The sequence below is a fragment of the Lampetra fluviatilis genome, chromosome 53 (assembly GCF_964198595.1).
Source record: "Lampetra fluviatilis chromosome 53, kcLamFluv1.1, whole genome shotgun sequence".
NCBI classification, from domain to species: Eukaryota; Metazoa; Chordata; class Hyperoartia; order Petromyzontiformes; family Petromyzontidae; genus Lampetra; species Lampetra fluviatilis.
Window position 1 is genome coordinate 564,122 of NC_136327.1, and position 21,991 is coordinate 586,112.

General features: G+C 52.0%; 1 protein-coding gene across 1 annotated transcript in view; it reads right to left on the minus strand.

Annotated features, from left to right (window-relative positions):
- SETBP1 (SET binding protein 1) overlaps positions 1-21,477 on the minus strand; it is an 83,718-nt gene extending 62,241 nt beyond the window's left edge. The window contains exon 1 of the mRNA XM_078879114.1: positions 21,104-21,477. Coding sequence (XP_078735240.1) covers positions 21,104-21,475 — 372 coding nt within the window. The 5' untranslated portion in view covers positions 21,476-21,477. The remainder of the gene's footprint in view (positions 1-21,103) is intronic.
- Positions 21,478-21,991: the final 514 nt, after the last annotated feature.

Here is a 21,991-nt window from a genome sequence, read left to right on the forward strand (position 1 = left end):
GATGGCTCGGAGGCACGAGGAGGAAGCACAGACGAGTGGGGAAGAGAGCAGCAGCCACGCGGTCAGAAGCCGGCACTACCAACAAGCTCTGCGGTCCCCTATATCTCAAGATGTTTCTCGTCAACTGATGAATTTTAAAAGTTATGCAAAAATTCACGCCAAATTTGTGGTTAACAAACTGCGGTTCTTTGAAAATGCTTGGACGTTTCTTGTTAAAACCACACCGCGATTTCCATCATTTTCCATCGCAATTGCACGATTATTATTTAAAACCAAAGTCAAATGGAAGGGGCCCCATTTCATCAAATCTCGCAAGCCAAGTATGGTCCAACAACTCCCACAACCCATAACGACAGGCTGTGGTGGAGGGGGGGGGAAGGTCCGTATCTGGCAGTCGATCGACCAATTACACGCATACATTTTTATCAGAGCGGCTACCGCTGAACTCCTGGCTCCGCCGCCGCCCTGGAAAGCCTCTAAAACAAACCCCACCGTGGATTCTCATGGCACACGCATTCGGGTGGCACAAACGGGGTAGTTGTATATTCATGCCGCCCGTTGCCAGGCAAAGATTTACATGAGGCGGCACCGCCGCCGAAGGGGAGTGGTGGCGCATCGGTCGCCTTTCGAGGACAGCCGCAGGGAAGAGAAACTTCCCGCGCCAGCACCAACTACTCGGCACAGCGTGCTGAAGAGAACACTCCCGTGTGGGGAAGCGGCAAAATGAGGAGAGGGGAGACGCGTTCGTGCCCCACGCTGAAAGCTGCCAAAGCTCATCGGATTTCTCCAGAATAAGCAAAGATTTTGATTCAGCATCGCGCTAATCAGAGGGCAGTGCAGAGAAAATGTAATTCGGATTTTAATTCTGAGTCGCAGGGAGATGGCCTCCCACAATCTACTGCTTGGCGACATTCAGACGCCACATCCGCGCAGCGCCCTCCACAGCATCGGCTGCGAGAAGCTCTCCCGCTCTGCAACAAAAGCGCGTGGCTATTTTGTAGCAGAGTACGGTAGACCACGTGCACATGATCCAAGGACAAACGCCCCCCACCCACCCGTCTGAGTTGCTGGTGATGAAGCCGAGAATTGGAGGCAATTTTTCGCCTGTCTGCCCCCGAGGTTTTGACCCAGTATCAGCGGCGTTGTTGGCTTAGTACCATGACATTGGCATTAACCCCAGGAGCCACCCGGGCAGCTCAAGCAGAACTCTTGTTTAAGTTTCCCCCTGAAAGACCGCTCGTACTAAACCAAACAAAGTGGTGCCGCGAGGCTGGGCTCTGCTGGGGCCCCAAGATAGCATCAGCGGCGGTCGGACCACTGGCCACAGCTCATGACTCACGGACAGCAACCTCGGGTCAACATTTTCAAACGTACAAACATTGCGAAAAGAAATCCTCGTAAATTCCTAACGTGAGAAGAACTACGCCCGTGTCTCCCCGCATGCGATGGAGACGAATATGCATTTTACTCCCTCCGGCCTATCGGCATTTCCCGACCCACATTATCTAGCAGCAGCAACAGCAGCAGCATTTGTTTAAGCAAGTTAGCTCTGCACCGGTTTCAACATTCTGGGTCTCATCAGCAGAGTTTGGCTTGCCAAACAAATACCGCCGAATGGATTACCAGATGTCATTGGCAAGAGCACTCCATACACCCTTTTGCCTGCGCTGTTTGACGACACACGATGCCCGTTCGCTACATTTGGCATTCGGCTGTCGGTCTCAGCAATGGCTTGCTTCGTGTCGCCAGGGATTAAACACCACACACACGGCGCGTGCGCACACACACGCGCCGTGTGTGACGATGGAGGGCCTCATCATGGAGCGGGGTGGACTCGGGAGGTTTTCAAAGCTTTTGGGGAAACCATTCAAAGATTCCATCACGTTGCCAATATGTAGGTAAATGCCAAATGCACAGGACATTGAATGCGAGCGATGGGACGTGTTGGGAGCGGAGTTTGTCTCGTGACCTTCTGCACAACTTTGTTTAGGAAAGAATTTTATGTTCTCCGCAAATCTAATTCTTCCTTAATCATGCTTCAACAAAAACAAAGTTGTTCAAATCGACTTGAAATAAATGGCTGGGTTAGGCCCTATAATGATGTGGTCAAAGTTGTGTCGCTAAGAACTATCCATCACCCAACACAGCCAAACAAATTAAAACATTCAAAAAGCCAAAATGATCATTATGCTGCCCAACCATAAAATCAATTATGACACCATACGGATGAACGTGGCTATAGCGTTAACCCATAACGACTATAAATTAAAATTATTATTTTTATTTTTATAGCTTACAACTCTTTTTGACTGTTACCTGAAGGCCTCTCATGTCGTGTCAATCATGGCAGTTTGTTGGAGCATACTTCACCACGACGGTCAGTGTGCGGGGCGGGCGGGTGGGGGGGGTAGGGCCGGTTCTCACAATCACTCGGCACCGACTGCAGCCGTTGTCAGGGACATCAAACTGTGGGGGTGGCCGCACGGCGAGCGAAGCGCCGCGAGCCACCGCGCCACCGCGTCACCGCTCCGGCAAATTTTTCACAAAACGACCCCCGCGGACAACAGGCGAACTCACGCACGCACTCGCGTTTCATAAAAACTACAACCCATTAGCGTCGCTCGGCATTTTCCGTTGCTCGTCGGAACAGAATGGACTCGCCGAGGCAGGCGGAGGGGTTGGGGAGGGGGGGACGAGCCAATACCGGGAAAGGCGGCCGCCGATGATTCCGTAGAGACTCCGCGTCGATGAGTTTTGCTTTCAAAGGGCGGGGGGGGGGGGCTTTGCGTCAACGCGAGGCCCAAAGCAGCCGCAGGCAACGCGCGAACGACGGCGACCAAGCGGCACGGAGACGGGCTGTGGCCCCCGCGCGCTCGGGCAGAGGAGCCTTCAAAAAAATCTAATCGATACACATGGCAAAGCTCCGAGCGCGCAGACACGTAAATCACGTGTCTTTATGGACTGCGCGTGGATGGAATGGCCACATGTGCCGAGCGTTAAATTAAAGCCACGTGCTTTGGTAACGCTGCCATGTAGCCAATGACATCATTCGGCTGTAATTGCTGAAAACCATCCCTCCCAGATCGTAAACATGGCTTTCCTGCGCGGCCCCTGAATTTCGCTCGCATTTTCCGAGGCAATCTCCGTCCATGGCCGTGAGGAATATTTGTACTCGAGATCCTGCCAGCGTGCGCTCTATTTCCCCTCACTTTTCAAATTCGGCCACAGCTGCGAACGCTGTCGTCTTATCTGGAGCCGGGCGCACAGATCCCATGATGTCGTCGTACGCGCCAATAGCAATCGGGGTTGACCGATGATCTGGAACTCATCGATTCACTCCATTCAATCGTTCACTCACCGGCGGTCAGAAGTAGACGTACTGTCTGCTTCTCTACACTGTGGGTGTTAGCGTTGCCACTTGTCCCGTTGTTTGACCAAAACCAGGTACCCACAGGGCGCAGTATTAACCAGGGTGGCCTTCCGGATTAAAACCGCGAACCTCTGCAACAAACAGTGAACGCGCCACTCCTCAGCCCCAAATGGGCCAGCACCAGTGCTGTGTTACTTTCACGGCCTAATATCGCTCTTCTGTCGCTGCTACCATGATTACCGTTCACGTGAACTTCACTCGTTGATTCCTCCACTGACGTCGAGCACTCGGTCTAGCAGACTGGCCGTTTAGCCTCATGCACAATGTGTTCAACCACAACACTGCAAGCCACAGCAAAGACAAAGATCCCCCGTAAAGCCTTAACAGACTGTCGGGGCAAGTGCTGTTAGCGAGCAACTTCCATGGCCATCATGGCACACGAGGGGTAGGGTGGCAAGCACCACGCCCGGTCACCTTTGTCTTCCCATGGGCGATGTTTACACATCAGGCTGAGTCGACCTAGTGGAGGCCGAGGACCAGTTCAGATAATCGTCGCCAGGTTCATAGCGCGGCGCGCTAACCGCGACACTACCGCTCCCCCTGTTACGACAACACACTCACTCACCCCATCACTCACCCCATCACTCACCCCATCACTCACCCTACCACTCACCCTACCACTCACTAGACGGAGAATAAACTGTAACCAACATGTATTTTATTTTACCAAGTAAGGCCCACTGAGCTAAGCAAAGTGGCTATCACAAATGATAGCTCAACGGAGCGGCTATTCACGTGAACATTTAGAGCAGCCAAATACTCTAAACGCGTGTTTCTAAATGTGGAGGGGAAAACCGGAGGACCCGGAGAAAATCCACTCAACCACGGGGAGAACATGGGATCAAACCCACGACCTCCTGTATACCAGGCGAGGTAGTTAACATCTCGCCACGTGTCGGCAAAAGCCCCCCCCCCCCGTAAGGGACAGACGTTGGTCTGCGTCGGGGCCTTCAAGAGGTCCTCTCGGTCCTCCCCAAGAGCGGCGTAGCGGCCACGCGTCTCGCCACTTTGTGTCGGCAGGGACATCGTCAGCCGTCGGGAGAAGAGAAGCCAGTGACGACTTCCTCACGCCGGGACAAAGTAAATAAATAGCGATCCAGCACGCGGCGGTGACGCACAGCCCAGGGGCCTCCGACTTAGAACAACATCGCCACGTTCCCAACATTCCTGGCGCCGGGGCTGGCGATGCTGGGTGCAAGCCCACCGCGTGCTCCTCCACGCGTGCGGGGTGGGTTGCAGTCGTTAGCGATGAAAACATTGGCGTGGCTATTATTAAAATAAAATAAAAATCACCAATGAAGGGTAAAGGTGCAGCCCTGCAATCGCTCGCTTAAGCCACTGCTGGTGGAAGGGTCTCCACTGGAAGGAGCTCTCGACAGCCGCTCTCTCGAGGGTATTTTAGTCGACTCTTCCACGCTGGGCAGACGTCTCGGAAGAGGTGGAAGTACCCACAATTCAGTTCAGTTAGTTTATTCCAGGTGATGCCCAGCGAGCTCAGAAGCCCTTGAGCAGCAGCGACCCGGCCAAGGCGAGCGGGGTGACCCCGGTGCACCCAGCGGGGTGACCCGGGGTCCCTCCGCCAAGCGGCGCGTCAACCGCAATGTGTGGCGCTCTCGCTGCCGCGTCAACTCGACCGGCCCCGTTTCCGCCGGCACATTTGCCAGGTCACGAGACAGCACCGTTTGTTTTTTCACCGCTGAAAAAATCCGCGCCGTGTCGAGCCGTGCCGCCGATATCGAGATTCGCGAGGATGAGATGCACCAACCGGCATCGCGGGCGGCGAGCGAGTTGCTAGGCGAGTAGCTGACGCCGTGAGTGCACCGTGTTCTCACACGTGTACCGGCTCAGGGCAGAGGCAACGGACGCATCATAAGCCCTGACCCTGTTAGGCCCCCAAAGTAGATTCAAGTGTCGTATGAGGCCAGCGTATCAAGCTTTTGTCACGTCTCGGCATATGGCCGGTGGAAAACCACCCATACCACGAGGGCCCTGCGCACTGGCATGGCTCGGGTGAGCCAGTGGAAAACCACCCGTACCACGAGGGCCCTGCGTGCTGGCACGGCTCGGGTGAGCCAGTGGAAAACCACCCGTAGCACGAGGGCCCTGCGCGCTGGCTCAGCTGTGTCAATGCAACCATGGATATTTGAAGTGGCGAGGCAGCACCGACAGGAATCCCCCACGCCTCTGCGTGACCTTGACGTCTCTATCACTCCCCCGCCTTGCGCACCACGCTGCTCGCTTGCCGTGCATACAGAGACGTGCGAAGTCTCGGGGGGGGGGGGGGTAGGCGATTTCAAGCCACGATTCCCAAGCCGCGGTGCGGGCCGGGTGGGGGGAGAGCGTCGGATGTCGCGTCCCGGCCACGCGTAAACGAGGCGGCGTCGCGTTTTAATTAACGTCCCCAAGGTTCGCAGGTTACAGGGCACAGCATCGCCTCGCTCGGAGCCTTCGACATGCGGTGCAACGCACACACTCAGAATCAGTCATCATCTTTATTCATCCCGCAGAGATCCGAGGAGCTGTGAATCTCTTTTATAGATGTCCAGTAGGTGCGGGTCAGAAAGTTACAACAACAAACAATCCCAAAAAACTATAGGAGTGCAAAGTATAGGAAAGGTAAGAAAATCACTCTTACCTTATTTTACCAGGCAAGGCTCACCGAGCTATTCTTTCTTTTTCAGAAGCGACCTGCCCACAAATGATAGCTCAACGAAGTGGCTGGACATGGTGGGAATTTATAGCGGCCAAATAACCCCTCACCAACGCGTGTCGATTTCATGGGAAATCCTAAAAATACATTGGCCTACGTGCTCGCGTTCAACTGAATAAAGTACAAATGTGTTGGGCCCCCACCGTCTGTAAAATGCCACATCCCAGCAGGCGTGGAACGTCGGGCCAACTTGGTTCAACCGCATGCCAACGTTGGGCCAATGGTGGCATGTTTACTGGGACGTGCGGAGATGTGTCCATCCACCACTGGATGAAGGCCTCCCCATGCTCTGCAGGTCATGGGGAGGTGTTTAACTCTACTTCACCACGCTGGTCAGTGCCGGCTGGCGGAGAGTCGCCCTGCAGCGGTTCAGATAGCACTCACCACGATTGTCAGACCATGGCATGGAATCGAATTCAGACAACCGGATTCATAGCGCGGTGCAATAACCACTGCTCGCCCATCATATTTACTTATCTGGGAAGGCCTCACCAAAACTCAAGGCTCCAGAGGGTCTGGCCACAATGGGATGGTCCAGTATTCGTATGTCATTTTGGGGTAATAATAATAATTTAAATGTATAAAGCGCCCTTAAACAATCGTTCTCGGGGCGCTATGCATGAAAAGGCAGAAATAGTTTAACATCAACCAGGGAATGAAGAAGTGAGAAAGACGTTTGAAAATAAGTAAAGAGAGAGAAAGTTATTTTAAACAGAGACGTTTTTCGTCGAGATTTGAAGATCTGTAGAGTCTCGGAAGTCCGGACCTCGGAGGGAAATTAGTTTCTGAGTTTATTTTTCGATTTAAAGCTTTCGTGACTGCAGGGATTCATCTTCTTGGTTCTTTCGGTAAAGTCACGTAGAAGGGAAGTATTATTTTATTACTTCCCTTCTACGTGACTTCCTGAGTTTAGGTGCCGCAATTGCAAAGGCACCTTCACCACCCCAAGTGTGAAGCCCCGAGACCGTGGGATAGCGAGTAATGCACAACCTGAGGATCTTCATGATCTTTTTCATGGAATATACGTGGCTGAAGGAGGTCATGAATGTAGGGAGGAGCAAGTCCATGTAAGGTCTTGAATACCAGCAAGAGAAACTTAAAATCAATACGGGTACAAACAGGGAACCGGTGAAGGGACAGGAGCACAGTTCTGTGATGTGATCCATCAAGCATGTAACTGTTAGCACCCTGCAAGCCGCATTTTGTCATTGGCATGTTGGGGTGTGCGTTTGGCATGTTCTGGAATTTTTTTTTAAAGAAAACAAACCATGCATTCCATGAAATAGCTCAAAACTCCGCACAGATGCATTCAATCCATTGCTGACTTGCCAACTATCGGGCAGTGCATAGCTCATGGCTACAATGCCTGGTGTTCCCAGGAACTCTCCTGTCCCAAATACTAAGCAGGCTTAGAACTGCTTACCTTCAAGATTGAAATACATCCATTTGTCAATACACTGTTCGACCAAGGCCTCCCCACACCACGCTCGACATGGGGAGTGTTTGACCATACTTCACCAGGCTGGTCAGTGGGCCAGGACTAGTTCAGATCGAATCACCACTGATGTCAGTTATCAGTGGTGATTAATCAATCAAACTCAGGTTGCGGGTTCATAGGGCAGTGTGAACATCACTGCACCGCTGTTGAATGCCTGAAGCTTCAATATCCGAATCAGAGCAGGCGCATTCAAGTTGCGTTGTTCATAAGCAGCGTAGAATCTCTCCGTATTCGCCAGCCTCAGCCCTCTCCTTCAGCCACGTGAGTCAATCTCAGACCACCGTTGGCCGAGCCCGCCAGGTCTCTTGTGGATGCCACGGGATGAAAGGAAAAATAAATGACTCAAACTCATTTCGACCCGTCGAAGGGGCCTCCTAAATCTTCTTGGTTCTTTCGGTAAAGTCACGTAGAAGGGAAGTAATAAAATAATAAAAATAAAACATAAATTTTATTATATTATTTTATTTTATTATATTATTTTATTTTATTATGTTTTATTTTTATTATTTTATTACTTCCCTTCTACGTGACTTTACCGAAAGAACCAAGAAGATGAATCCCTGCAGTCACGAAAGCTTTAAATCGAAATTTAAGGGGCCTCCTAAACTTGGCCGTCTGGTCTCTCTTCTCCCCCCCCCCCCCCCCAGAGTTCTAAGTCAGTGATCTTGAGAGGCGTCTGTGTCCCCCGCAGCTTCGGGACATGTGGCCCCGCCGTGCCGTCAGGCGAGTCACAAACTCAAAGGACACACATCACTGTGGGCCACTAAATCATTTTTTTTAGCTGAAACATAAACTACGGCCTACTGCTGGCAATTCGGATTAACCGCTTAAAAGCCTGCGTGTAAATCGCGAGCGGCGCGTCTTTTCCTTTCATCGTTTTTTTTTTGACACAGAGGGGCTCAATGCTCTGAGGTGCGAACACGCGGCGCGAGGTTTATGTAACAACGTCTACGCCCGGAATGCGGTCGCGGGGCGAGGGAGAGAAAATGCTGGAACAAATAGAGCCAACATGAGGCTACTCATTGCCAGCCTACGTTTAGATTTATGGATTACCCTTGCGCCAGCGTTTTAAAGAGAGATTTGGGAATGTGCAAATGATATGACCACCTGTCTATGAGCAGCACAAAGCTTTGGATCAGCGACACCAAAAGCCCAAGGATGCAAAACAGAGAAAACCACGATATCAGCATTAACACGATAGGTTTGTGTGTGTGTGTGTATACACAGACACACCTCTACAAAACCCACTGGGCATGCACCAAACTGCCTCGTATCTCAGAAACCAAGCAGGATTGCCACGATGATTGTGAAGCTCGTTTCATCAACACGCTTTTCCAGGAAGGTCCTGCTGAGTTTCCGCAGCAGGAGCCGATGCTGCTGTGCGCGTCATCCCAATCGCGTTGCTTGCAGGCCACTTCTCAGCATTGGGATGTTTGGACAATACTGGTGACTTTGGATGATTTGTGTTGTTGTTGTTCTATCACTGGAGAGTGTTGCAAGGTCCAGGCATAAAACAGGCTGCTGCTGCTGCTGCAGCAGGAGAGGGCAGCACAGCAAACTCCATTGTTGTATTGCACTATGGAATACCGTCTATGCTCCCCACCTTTACCAACCCGCACTGAAGTACGGTCAGATATTCCCTTCGACCGGCGTTGGTGCGCAGGGGAGTGGCAAACAGGACCGTGCATATCCATGTGCACACGCACAGTAGGTGCAGCATTTGGAGTGGTGGGTCCAACGGCGCGCGTGGTCCACACATGTTGCAAAGTGATACGATCCAAATACGAGGCCGCTCCCACCCAAAAGGATATCGTGGTGGGCGGGTGGGCGGGTGGGTGGGTGGTGGTGGTGGTGGGTGGGCGGGTGGGTGGGTGGGTGGTGGTGGTGGTGGTGGTGGTGGGTGGGCGGGTGGTGGTGGTGGGTGGGCGGGTGGTGGTGGTGGTGCAGCGGTTGGCTGGCGCTGGCGCTGTGAATCTGCCAACCTCGGCGAGCTCCAATCCCCGCCACAGGCAACATCAACAGCCACCCGCGGGCATCGCCGGCTGCTCAGCAGTGACGCATCGGTGCTCATCTCTTATCCATTTACAGCCCTGCAGAGCCAGCCGTGAAAACTCCACATTCCTATGGCGGTGGCGAGTCTCTCTATAGGACAACCACCGTGGACTTTCACTGAAAGTGGTGCTCATTTTATAGATCCCCGGAGGGATGATGGGCGAGTCAAACCCCAACCAGTGGCAAGATGTTAACTACCTCACCTAGGATGCGCGAGGTCGTGGGTCCCATCCCGACCCTGACGCCTGTATATTCGGAGCTTGCGTTTCTCTCTCCCCGTGGTCGCGTAGATTTTTATCTCCAGTTTCTCCTCCACAATTAGAATCAACATGACGCTTTTCGAGTATTTGGCTGCTTATACATGTCCACACGGTAAGCCACGTCGTTGAGCTATCGTCTGCGATAGCCAGCTCGCTTCTGAAAGAGAGCCCTACACGCTCAGTGCGCCTTACCACCCGACCCTCCCATTGCAAGCCACTCGCTCTACCGCCGCAACGCCTCACTGGCCAGCATCAGCGGCGGGTGACATCCCGACCGGTCAAGCGCGTGGACTGACAAAAGAGCTGTGCACAACTACGAGCTGTGTACAATCGTAACACTCTGAAGTGGAACAAAGTCAAAATGCTCAAGGAAACTTGGCAGTCTGAGCGCATCTCACATTTTCAACTGGACGAGAGACCGTTGTAAGAGAACGAGCCTCTCTGCACGGGGATCGAGTGTCGCCCCATCACACACGGGGTACTTATGCAGGCGCTCTGGTTTCCTCCTGTGCGTATAAATGCTCATTAATTGACTGAAAGCATCTAAACCTTTGCCCATCCCGATGGCGTACGTGTACATCATCAGACGTGTGTGTCATCGGAACGGAATCAGAAGAAAATAATAACTATCGGTACGTCTTCAGGTCAGAAGATGTATCGAGGCTCCCACAAGGCCATGCAGGAGGAGGGTGTGTGGCACACTTTTGCGCCAGCTAACGTAGAGTGCGGTAGCGTCGCTACAGTTCTCTGCGGTGAGCATAACGTCTTTGAAAACAGCAGCACTACGCCTTTCTAAATCAAATTAACGCTAACCGCTTGCGCGTTCCGAGATTCAGCGGCGAAAAGAACCCACCCTGCAACTTGCAGATGTCTCGGAACGGGAAAGGGTTACTAGAGGACCACAGAACTTGGGAAATTGTTGGTAGCGCCGTCTCACCGGCCGGCTGATGCTGCCGCCTTCCCACTTGTCTGTGGCTCATCATGCTTCTGAGCCGTTCTAGCTGGGAGTGAGCAAATACTGCGCCCTTTACAAGTGGAAATTATTATTATTATTGCAAAACAATGCCACAGTGTAGGGGTTTTCAGTTTTACCAGCATTGATTTCATAAAACCTTTAGTTTGAGTTGCCCTCACTAAATACTAAATACAAGCTCTGTTCCTTGCAGACGTGTTTTTGCTCCCGCGCACATTTTCCTTCGTGCCCTGCTAAATTTCCATCAAAATATTTTGCAAACAAGTCCAAATGTGGAATAACATCTACGTGCATGCATTTTTTATAAGGTCTCATTTCACTAATGCATTTTATTTTTTATTATATCTGGCTCACTTCCTTACCACCCGAAATGCCCCCAATCTCAATGAATTTCAGCAACTAAGCTGGGTTGAGCCTGGTTGATACTTCAACTAAACTCAGCTATTTTTTATTTCACCAGGTAAGGCCCACCAAGCTATATATCTCTTTTTCAGAAGCGACCTGGCCACAAATGATAGCTCAACAAAGTGGCTTATCACGTGGAAATTTAAAGGAGCAAAATACTCTAAACGCGTGTTTATAAATGTGGAAGGGAAACCCAGAGAAGCAGGAGAAAAATCTACGTGACCACCACGGGGAGAACACGCAAACTCTAAATATACAGGTGTCAGGATCAAACTCACGACCTGCTGTATATCAGGCGAGGTAGTTAACATCTCGCCACTTGGATGGGTGATCACCACCAGGTTTTGCCAGGTGTTGTGGGTCTGGAGCTGCACGGTGTGGCCAGGAGATGGCAGTGCTGATCAGGCCCTCCTCGGATGGCCGAACATCCCAATTTAGCAGGACCCTTGAGACCCAGCCGAGCATCCTCGCTAAAACTTTATACAGTCATATTATTGCTACCATTTTCTATTCAACATACAGGTACCAATAAATAAAATCTACAAAGAAGATCTCACAAATTTGAATAGAGCATTTATACTCGAAGAGATGATCACCAATGGACACGACTGGTGACGGCTTGGCAACTACAGGAGACGAAGATGACTGAGAAGCCATCCACTGTAAAGCCTGAGCCACGAGATCAAGTGTGTGTGCAGCATGGAGTGCGGCATCGCAGGACTCAGGGCTCGCGACAGCATGAGGAGGCCTTCATCCAGCAGTAGACAAAATGTGGCCCACGATGAGAATTTTCGTGTATCGGACACAGAATTGCCACGCGCCGACACAGCTTGATAATAATATATTTATGTATACGCGCGCACGCACACACACGACTCCCACGTGCATTTTTAAACACATTCTTTTAATCTCTTGCCCGCGTGCCCGTGCCGCTGTGAGATGTCCTGTGGTCTATTTGCACTCGAGGGTGTGAAGGGGGCAGTTGCGTAACACTCGCTGCCGTGGGTTCAAAGGTCCCACAAAGCCAACCAACGCTGCGCTACATAGGGGGTGCAAACAGTTCTTGTGTGTGTGTACGGATATGGAGTAAACGCTTGATTATATTATCTGTGCGCGGATTATTGAGGCTACAGAATAAAACGTGCTGGTACATTTTGTCTTTAATAAACAGAGAAAGTGTGCCACTGCGCACTCGTGCGCGCGCTGGCTTCTCGTGTCCGCTGCTCCCGACTCGTTGCTCGGCGAGCGGCGACGCGGCTTAGCCGTGGCGCGTGGTCGTTGCTTGTTGCAGAGCTTCGCGGTTCGGATCCAGCAAGCCGCCCTGGTTAACGCTGCGGGTGTATCCAACCGTAAAATACGCAGTCGCCTGCTTCACGGTGGACGTTGATTACGCGATGATGTCATCCGTAGGAGCGGGCCACTGCGCGGCGGCCTCATGTTACAAATTAGGAAAACTCCGCTGCAAGGGCAAAATTGGGATTTTACGCTGCGAGTTTCGTCGTCGGTGTTGTTGTCTTGCCGAGGCCATTCCCTTCCCCCGCATTACCCCACAGAGTCGAGCAGTTGACACGAGAGAGCTCCCCATGGTGGTGTCACGGTGAGCGGCGTGGCAGTTTGTTGCCACGGTGCAAGATTCCTTAAACCCCTCCCCCCCCAAACGCCTCTGTCCACACGGCAGTGTCAGTGTACACCATCACCAATCATTCTAGATTTGAAGCTTTCGTGACTGCAATGACTCATATTGTGGAGAAAGACGGTAAACTACCATTCTTGGATATTCTGTTTAAGAGGAGGCTTGACGGATCCTTGGGACATTCTGTCTACAGGAAAGCCACCCACACAGATTCCTACCTGAAACCGGATTCCCACCACCACCCATCTCAAAAGAATTCTCTCATCAAAACGCTATACCACAGAGCCCATGGCATTTCTGACCAACACCACCTGACTGATGAATTAAGACATGTACATCGGGCCCTCAGGATGAACGGATACTCTGACCGTACTATCCGCCAAGCTGTCTCTCCCACCACACAGAAACAACCACATGAAACTCCGACCAAAACTATCACGTTACCATACATAGCAGGCGTGACCAAAAAGATCTCCAAAATTCTAAACAAACATAAGATCCAAGTCCGATTCAGCACAGTGCATAAAATCCGTGATCTGATTCCATCTGTGAAGGATGTCGTTCCTGACTTACAGTATCCTGGAGTCTACAAATTGAGTTGCATTTGTGGTGATTGCTACATTGGAGAAACAAAACGTCATGTTGCTGATCGTGTCCGCGAGCACAAGTCAGATCTGAAACACGGCAGAACTGATTCTTCGGCCGTTGCCGATCATTGCTACAACTCGGCGGGCTCTCATGATATTGTCTTTTCCGAGACCAAGGTTCTCTGCAAGCCTCCTGGCTACCATCAAAGGTTTGTACACGAAGCCATACAAATATACAAACACAGACATAATTTCAACCGTGATGATGGGTACAAACTCAGTAATCACTGGAAAGATGTTATTAACCACGCAAAAAAGACTTAATTACACTTTTTGGACCATCTTATCTGACAGGCACTATTTTAATTTACTTCACCGAGTGTTAACATCCCCAGTTATTTTTAACAGTACTCTCTTCATTTTTCAGCCTGCATTGGTATAAACATGGGCATTTTCGTTCCTTTGTTCTATCATGTGTATCAGACCTCCCCTCCCCCCTTTCTGCCCATTGTGTTGGCGTGCGCAGCAGCCGCGTCCAAGCCGTCGCCAAATGTTTTGTTGGCTCCCTCCCCCTCCCACCCCCCTCCCTCCCGATACGTTCCATTCATTGGCTACCACATTCTGATGAACTCCCCCCCCCTCTCCCTCCCCCTCAACTCGCTTTTAAGGGATTACATTTTGAATCATTGCTTCACTTGATGCAGCTAATCTGGCTGTGACGGTCCCACCTGATGACGGAGACTTGTGTTGCCTCCGAAACGTCGTGAATTTTATTTTATTTTTGTTTTTGTTTTATTTTACTTTCATTACTTTTAATGTTTTACCTACGTGACATCACCAATCAATTGATCGGTGGTGGGGTAAAGAGTGGGTATTCCCACCTCTTCAAAAGATGATGGCCTGCATGGAAGAGTGGTTCAAAATACCCAATCTGGTGACGTGCATCGCTATCAAACAGTGCTGACCCATTGGTGGATATTCCACATTCCCATGGTAGGGTCCAATTTATACAAAAATAAATAACCGACACATTGCCGAGCGCTGTCGCCTCATGGTGTGGTTTTTGTTGAACCGACCTCAGAAGGGATGATGGGGATGAGCCTCGATTACGACCGCGAACCGCGCGACACAAAGCGGAGGAATCGAGAGCGGCCGCCGATGACCTGGGAGCGGACGAAGGCGGTGCACCCATGGCGGGCACGCGCAGCCCGTCTGAGCGTTGACGACGCGAACGCGAGCACGTGCGAAGACGCCCCAAAGGGTGCTCGGGCCACGCTTAATTCCACAAGACAGCGCCAGTCAGGAGCGGTTACGTCCAGCACCGCCAGGTGCACACGCCGACAAGAACATTATTAAGCGCATATGGCTTCTAAAATGCGTCACAAGTTCCGTGCCTCGTGATATAATTCTCTCCGCGACTCGCGTTCGTGTTGTAACCGCCGCGGTGCGCTCGTCACGATGTCCGACGTTTCACTCCATGGGATGTGAAATCCCTCGCCTGGTACACAGGAGGTCGTGGGTTCGATCTCGACCCTGACACCTGCTGCTGTATATTTGGAGTTTGCGTGTCCTCCCCGTGGTCACGTGGATTTTTCTCCGGGCCCTCCGAGTTTTACCTCCACATTTAGAATCACCGCGCGTTTCGAGTATTTGGATGCTATAAATTTCCACGAGATAAGCTACTTCGTTGGGCTATCATCTGTGGCAAGGTCGCTTCTGAAAAAGAGCTACATAGCTCAGTGGGCCTTACCCAGTAAAATAAAAATAAAAATTGCTGAATAGTTTAAATAAAACGTGCCAGGAGCGTCTTCAGAATTCGGATTATTAGTTTCAGAAGAGACAAACCGGAAACACAACGCGGCGGTTCCACTACGGAAACACATGGAGAGCAGCACACAGCCGTGGGATACAGTCCCTCGGGGTGAAACAATGTCAGGTTATTTTGTGTTTATGCTCATGATTAGTGTAAGCAATTCTAATATTAATATAACATAAAGAAAATATTCGACTCATGATATGTAAGCATACGGTCGTGTATTTTTGAAGCTTTGGAACTTCAAAATATTTGTGCAGATGTGAAAGCAGGGGGGACGTCTAATAATATTGATCACCATCTCAAAATATGCGCAGTTCACAGACGTCACATACAATTACGGGCATCACAGTGGACGTTCAAGACCCCGTGGCGTTATTTGAAAAATAGCAGGGCATGCATGCCAATGTCACGCACCCAAATTCACTGAGTTGACAAATTGCAGTGCTCGCAAATTACTTGATTAGTAAAAGCACGTGGCAACATCGCACCCGACTGGCAGACCAACGTCCCACTTGCAGGCCTCTGCTGCTGCGGCTGCTGCAGCAGCATTCACCTAGTGCTGCACAGGGATAACTGCCAGCAGGGTTCCCCTAGGCTAGACTACACGGCAACATCGCCCTCTACCGGCAGACTGATGGGCATTTGCAAGCCAGCTGCCGAGCCGCCTCGTGCCGCATAGGGGCAGCTGCCACTGAGGGTCACCTGGGCTCGACGACTTCTGGAGACATTGAAGCCCGCGCTCTGTAAACACGAATCCTTGTTCAGGCACATTTCGCTGCAAGATCCGATTTCAAATATTTATTTCTGCAATGTGGTCACGTGTGTTGCCTTCCTGACGAAGGCAGCGTCGACACCAATTGGTTTACCTACCCAGTACAACGTCGCATATCCGACCGGCTGGGAACCCAGGTATTGTATAGGCGGATATGTGAAAACGTCGGATGAGTGAATACTTATAGAAAATCACAGTGACACCCATGCGCACGTGGGTGTAGTGTCGTAATTGGGCGCAGGCGGTTACCTGGTCAGGGCGGACATGTCACGGTCAGACATGCGACGTTGTGCTGTGTCCACAACTTAACGGAACGGATCTCAGAGTACGTCCCCCGCGGAGACCGAGCGATGAATCATCTTCGTAGCTATCGAGGGGCACGGTGGACTATTGTTATTATTATCACATCATTGCGGGGTTTGGGAGGGGAGGCCTTCATCCAGCAGTGGATTGACCATGGCCATTGACGATGACGACCGAACACAGATCACAATCACAGCGAATAGTAATGCCCTGCTGGCGGTGTCACAAAGTGGCCTGGCCACGATATTCCGAGCTCGCTCAAGACAATTCATTTTAAAGAGGCGTGGGGGGGGGGATCGGGGGAGGGAGCAGGCCGACAGCTGCCACGCCGATAAGCATGTACAACACGCAGTCCTCACACGCATCGTCGGCCCACTCGGCGCATTAGCATATCAAAGAGGCACAGCCTGAGAATGTCGACTTGCGTTCCCCCAACCCCCCTGCACCCCTCCCCCCACCCAGCCCCCCCTCCCTTCCCACGGCCACCACCGCCGCACAATCTCGGGCAACCCACCGAGACAAGCGGAACGCGCTTTGGAAAGCGGCGGAGGCCAAACTCGCCACCCAATTATCAGCGACGGCGCAAAGAAACGGACAACGCCGATGTTCGTGCCACCCCGCATGGCAATGAGCGGGCAGCAGTGGCGGTGAGGGGGGGGGCATGCGCAAGCCAAGATACAGCTCAGAGACCCAAGTAGCTCAAGCAAGAGTGCCCCCCGCCCCCGCCATGGTCGTGGAAACATACGGGGGTGACAAGTCAAATATCAGCTCGAATTCGAATCCCAGAGGACGTAATAAGATATTCAATCTGAAGAGCCAATTCATCTCTCTCGTCGCCCAACTAAAGCTTGTTGGCGTTCGTCTGCATCTCTCGTGTCACCGCATCTCTCGCGCGTCTTCTCTTCTCCTCGCTTAGCACCTCGCTAGGACTGTCTACTATATTTGTATGCGGTCGTCGAAAGGGCCGGGGGAGGTGGTGGTGTTTGGTGGGGGGGGGTCCCCAATTTTATTCCCGCCGCGGAGCGAGCGAGGGGAGTGAATCGAGGCGGAAATCTCGAGACGCAGACGCGGCGGCGGCCTCACCGGCAAAATCTGGCGTCATGTTGCATCGGCGCATACGATTTACATCGCATTAGCCGCATTTAAATAAAATGATAATGACCTCTCTTTTGAAATTCCAAATTGGCCGCACAATTGAGCGCATCTCTTTTGGAAAATAATCCATTTAGGAGATGTTTTTTGAGGTGGATAAGCGCCAGCTTGCTTACAGAAACACTTGATCTGTTCTCGGCATATCATCGCAGACGTGCAGGGCAATTACAAACGGATCCGACGTTAAGTGGCCGTGAGAAAAATGCATGATTCAGATCAAAATAAACATTTGAAATTGGTGCGCTTATATAACAATCATAATAATCATCATAATTATAATTATTGATTATTACACTGCTGGATGAAGGTCTCCCCCACGATCAATCGATCATGGGGAGTGTTTGACCGACCATACTTCACCACACTGGTGAGTGCAGATCGGTGCAGAAGGTGGGGGGACTGAATTTGTTCAATCTTAGCCATGGTGGTGGGTCACTGGCTTCATAGCAAAGTGCGCTAACCACTGCACCGCCACTCCATTTCGTAGACGGAACATTGCATTATAATGCGCATCGAGGTAAAAGTATTAGGTGTCTGTTAGAAATGAAAGTTTTTTCGGAGTAAAGTCAAACAGACAATTGAAATAAAGGTAAGTGCAGGGTTTGAGTGGTCACCGAATATTTTCCAGATTGTTGTTCAGACTGGAATGAGGCACATAACTCATTCCCCGTGACTCATTCCCCGCGACTCATTCCCCGTGACTCATTCCAGCACGTGCCGAGACGTATACTGGAAGTGGTGTGCCGGGTGTTGATTTGTGTTTGGCAGTCATTTGACCCGGACAGTCCTTGTTGGATTATCCAGCAGCGCCCTTCACTAATGTTCATAGGGGTGCAACTTTCGCCGATAAGACATCACCAGCGTGAGGGCCGCAACACATTTGAAACCATTGGGCGTTTGACTGCAGCACGATGACGATGGGCGCTATTCTCACTTTGGGCCGCACTAGAGACCAGTCGCGGCCCACAGGCCTCGCAATGAGAAACACTGGATCCATCCCTACTCAAGTGCAGCCTATAACCCCCGGTAACATTTAGAAGGAATCTGCACTCGGAACACCCACTCCTCCATAGCCGAGAGAACTTCCCCCTCGCGTTCGTGGCGAAGTCAATCCACCCAAACTGGCGGCGTGAGGTCCGCGACGGCGCGCACCACCGAGCGTCTCCACGACGTGCGCCGCGCGGAGCGACAACACCGCCCTCGATGCGCTCCGCACGCAAAGGGGAACACATTTGGCTGCGAGATCTAAACCGGGCTGTGCTGGGACAGTGTCCTTAATTGGCACACCTGCCAATACAGGCGGGAGCAGCGTGCAAGCTTCGTGCCCCGAGCCGGTGACCTCTGAATGCAGTGACAATGCGCGGCCATTTATCATCTCCGCGGGCGCCTCTCGCGGGTTCTAAGGGGCGACAGAGACGTTCTCGCCGTCGTCACGTTTGTCGATCCGTCCGTGCGCGCCGCCTGCCCCGCCCGCCCCAACGCCTGGCGCCCACCCAGCGACCCGTGCACGCGGCAGATGCCCGGCCCGGCCCGGCGCCTGCCAGCTGTGGCGGGGGCGCCGACGCCGACGCGGCCGTTTTGAGATTCGGTCACGAAAAAAAAATCTTCGCCACTAAATCCAAACACATCGCCACCACTGCCACTGCGAGGGAAATCCTTCTCCACCCTTCTCCACTAACCATCTTTCTCCACCTACCATCCATCTCCACCTACCACCTTTCACCTACCACCTACCACTGACCATCCTTCTCCACCTATCACCTACCATCCTTCACCTACCACGCACCATCCTTCACCTCCCACGTACCATCCTCCACCTACCACCCTTCTCCACCTACCACCCTTCTCCCAAGGTTGGTGGATCATCGTTCAGACGTGTGAAACTGCAAGGTGGCCAGGAAATGGTTTAACATACCAAGGGATTCGTTTGTCATAAAATATATATTTTTTTTGCCAGGTCACAGGTCGACAGGGAGGAGGTGGCACGTGACCAGTAGTCGCCGCAGCCATAGCGAGAGGCAATGATGTCAGTCGACGAAGCGGACAGAGGTGGATTAACTCAATCCCTGTGTAGTACAGAAAGTAGGTTCGTGAAATTGGGTTGTGCAGGACCTTTAAGTACCACCCCCTCATACGTGCTGATATTCTCTATGGATTTTCTTTGGATTTTTCCAGTTTCCTTCCACAGAGAAAACATTCCTTGAAAGCGTAGTTGGTCAAAGAGCTCAATGCAGGACCCTCATTAAAAAAGAAGTGGAGACTCTGCGAAGCTTCCCAGGACAAAAGAAGGGCGTTTAATACAACTACAAACTACGTTTTATTGTCTTCTTGGTTCTTTCGGTAAAGTCTTTCCGACAGACCTGTTCTTCACCTGAGGACGGCTGCTTGCGTTGTGGCCGAAACGTCGTGAGAATTATTTTATTATGTTTAATTTTTATTATTTTATTATTTCCCTTCTACGTGACTTTACCGAAAGAACCAATAAGATTAATCCCTGCAGTCACGAAAGCTTTAAATCGATACTTTTCATTAACCAGGTAAGGGCCACTGAGCCTTGTAGCTCTTTTTCAGAAGCGACCTGGCCACAAAGAGACAGCTCAACGAAGAGGCTTATCGTGTGGAAATGTATTGCAGCCAAATACCCTAAACGCATGATTCTTAATGTGAAGGGAAAAACCAGAGGACCAGGAGAAAAATCGACGTGACCACGAGGAGAGAGATATGGCAAACTCTAAATATACAGGTGTCAGGGTCGGGATCGGGATCGAACCCACAACCTCCTGTATACCAGGCGAGGTAGTCAACATCTCCTAGCCACCGTGGCGCCAACACAGATCCCACGAGCTGCTCCATGAGGTCCACGTCCTCAGCAAGAGGAGCATTTGTCACTTGGAGGTGTCGAGTCAGGAGAGAATTTGTAAATGCCGTATTCATGGTGCACAAAGCATGGGGAGTTGCTTGTTGGGAATGACCGAGACACAGAAAGAGGACTGCACAGATGATGGGTCTTGACGGTTTAACAATCTTAGGCTCAGCTTTCGTCATCATTACCACAAATCCTCCATCATACGAAAGCATTGTACATGACCGTGGTGTGGCATGGTTGGCATTGACCCTGCTGCAAGGAATGAAATGGGACCCCCCCCCCCCCTTGACTGCCATCCCCACCCCCCCCCCCCCCTCTTTGCAGCCCGGCGCTTGGACCACTCCGGTCGGTCGACCTCGGTGCAGCTGCACCGCCTGCACAATCCATGGCCACGTGACAACGTAGACAACGAACGTGACCCAAATGGAAGCCCCAAAACGGCATGGGGGCTTCCTTCCTTTAACACGCGAGACACCGACCCAAACGACATGGGCACGCGAGACCCAGACCACAGACCCCAGAGGCTTCATCCCAGGAGTGGCCTCTCCTCCTGCACGGGAGAACAGCAGGACTCACGCACGCCCCGCCGGCAACGTGCACGCGGGCGGACACGCGCACGCACGGACTCACACCCACACCCTCTCACCTTCTTCTTGGAGAACCTCTCACTTTGCCGGGCCACTTGAGATTTTCCGTGCGTCTCGCCAGGCCTTATGGTTATCCTGATGGCCGGCTGGGCGGCGACGGCGGTAGTGTCGTCGGTGGTGGCGGTGGGGCGCAGTCCATTCAATTCCGTCTGCTGCTGCTGCTGCCGCTTGGCACCACGCCGCATGCTCTGTATCTTGAGCTTCAGCCCACCCTCCGCAAAGTTCGTCTCGGTGATGGAAAACTCCCGGTCGTGGTCGCACGAGACGGCGGCGGCGGCGTCGCCGAGCGCTCGCGCCCTCACCGCGGCGCTGCTCGGCTGCTCGTGCGACCGAACGGTGCCCGGGTCCGTCGTCGGCAGCATCCTGCGCATCGTGGAGGTTTTTGGCGGCTCGGCAGCGGCGGAACTTGGCTCACCGACGGAGCGACCTCCTCCCGAGCCGCATCGGCCCACGATTCCTTCGGACGAATCAACGCCGCAGCTCAATTGTGGTGGCTCAAGGGATGGCGGGTCGATCGATTAAACGCGGCAGCTTCATAACTGTAGCTCCCTCGCCTGCATTTTCATATATAAATATATAATTGGTTAATCCTCTTCACCGTCCCTCAAATGTTCCCCGGAACGCCGAGACGAAGCAAGATCGAAAGCCTCGGGAAGCAGCCGATGATCAGGCCGCGAAGACACCGCCGTTCATCTCTGCGAAGGCACCACGAGAATGCGAGTCATCGTTATCCGCAGGGAAACGTACACGGGCGCCTCCGCGTACAGGCCTTCGCTGCGCCATGATCATCAAACACAACCGCTCCTGTGAGTGCTGGAAATGCAGTGCACATGTATCAATATCATTTAAATACTTGAAAATGTTGTATTGTAGCGTAGTTGGTGTAG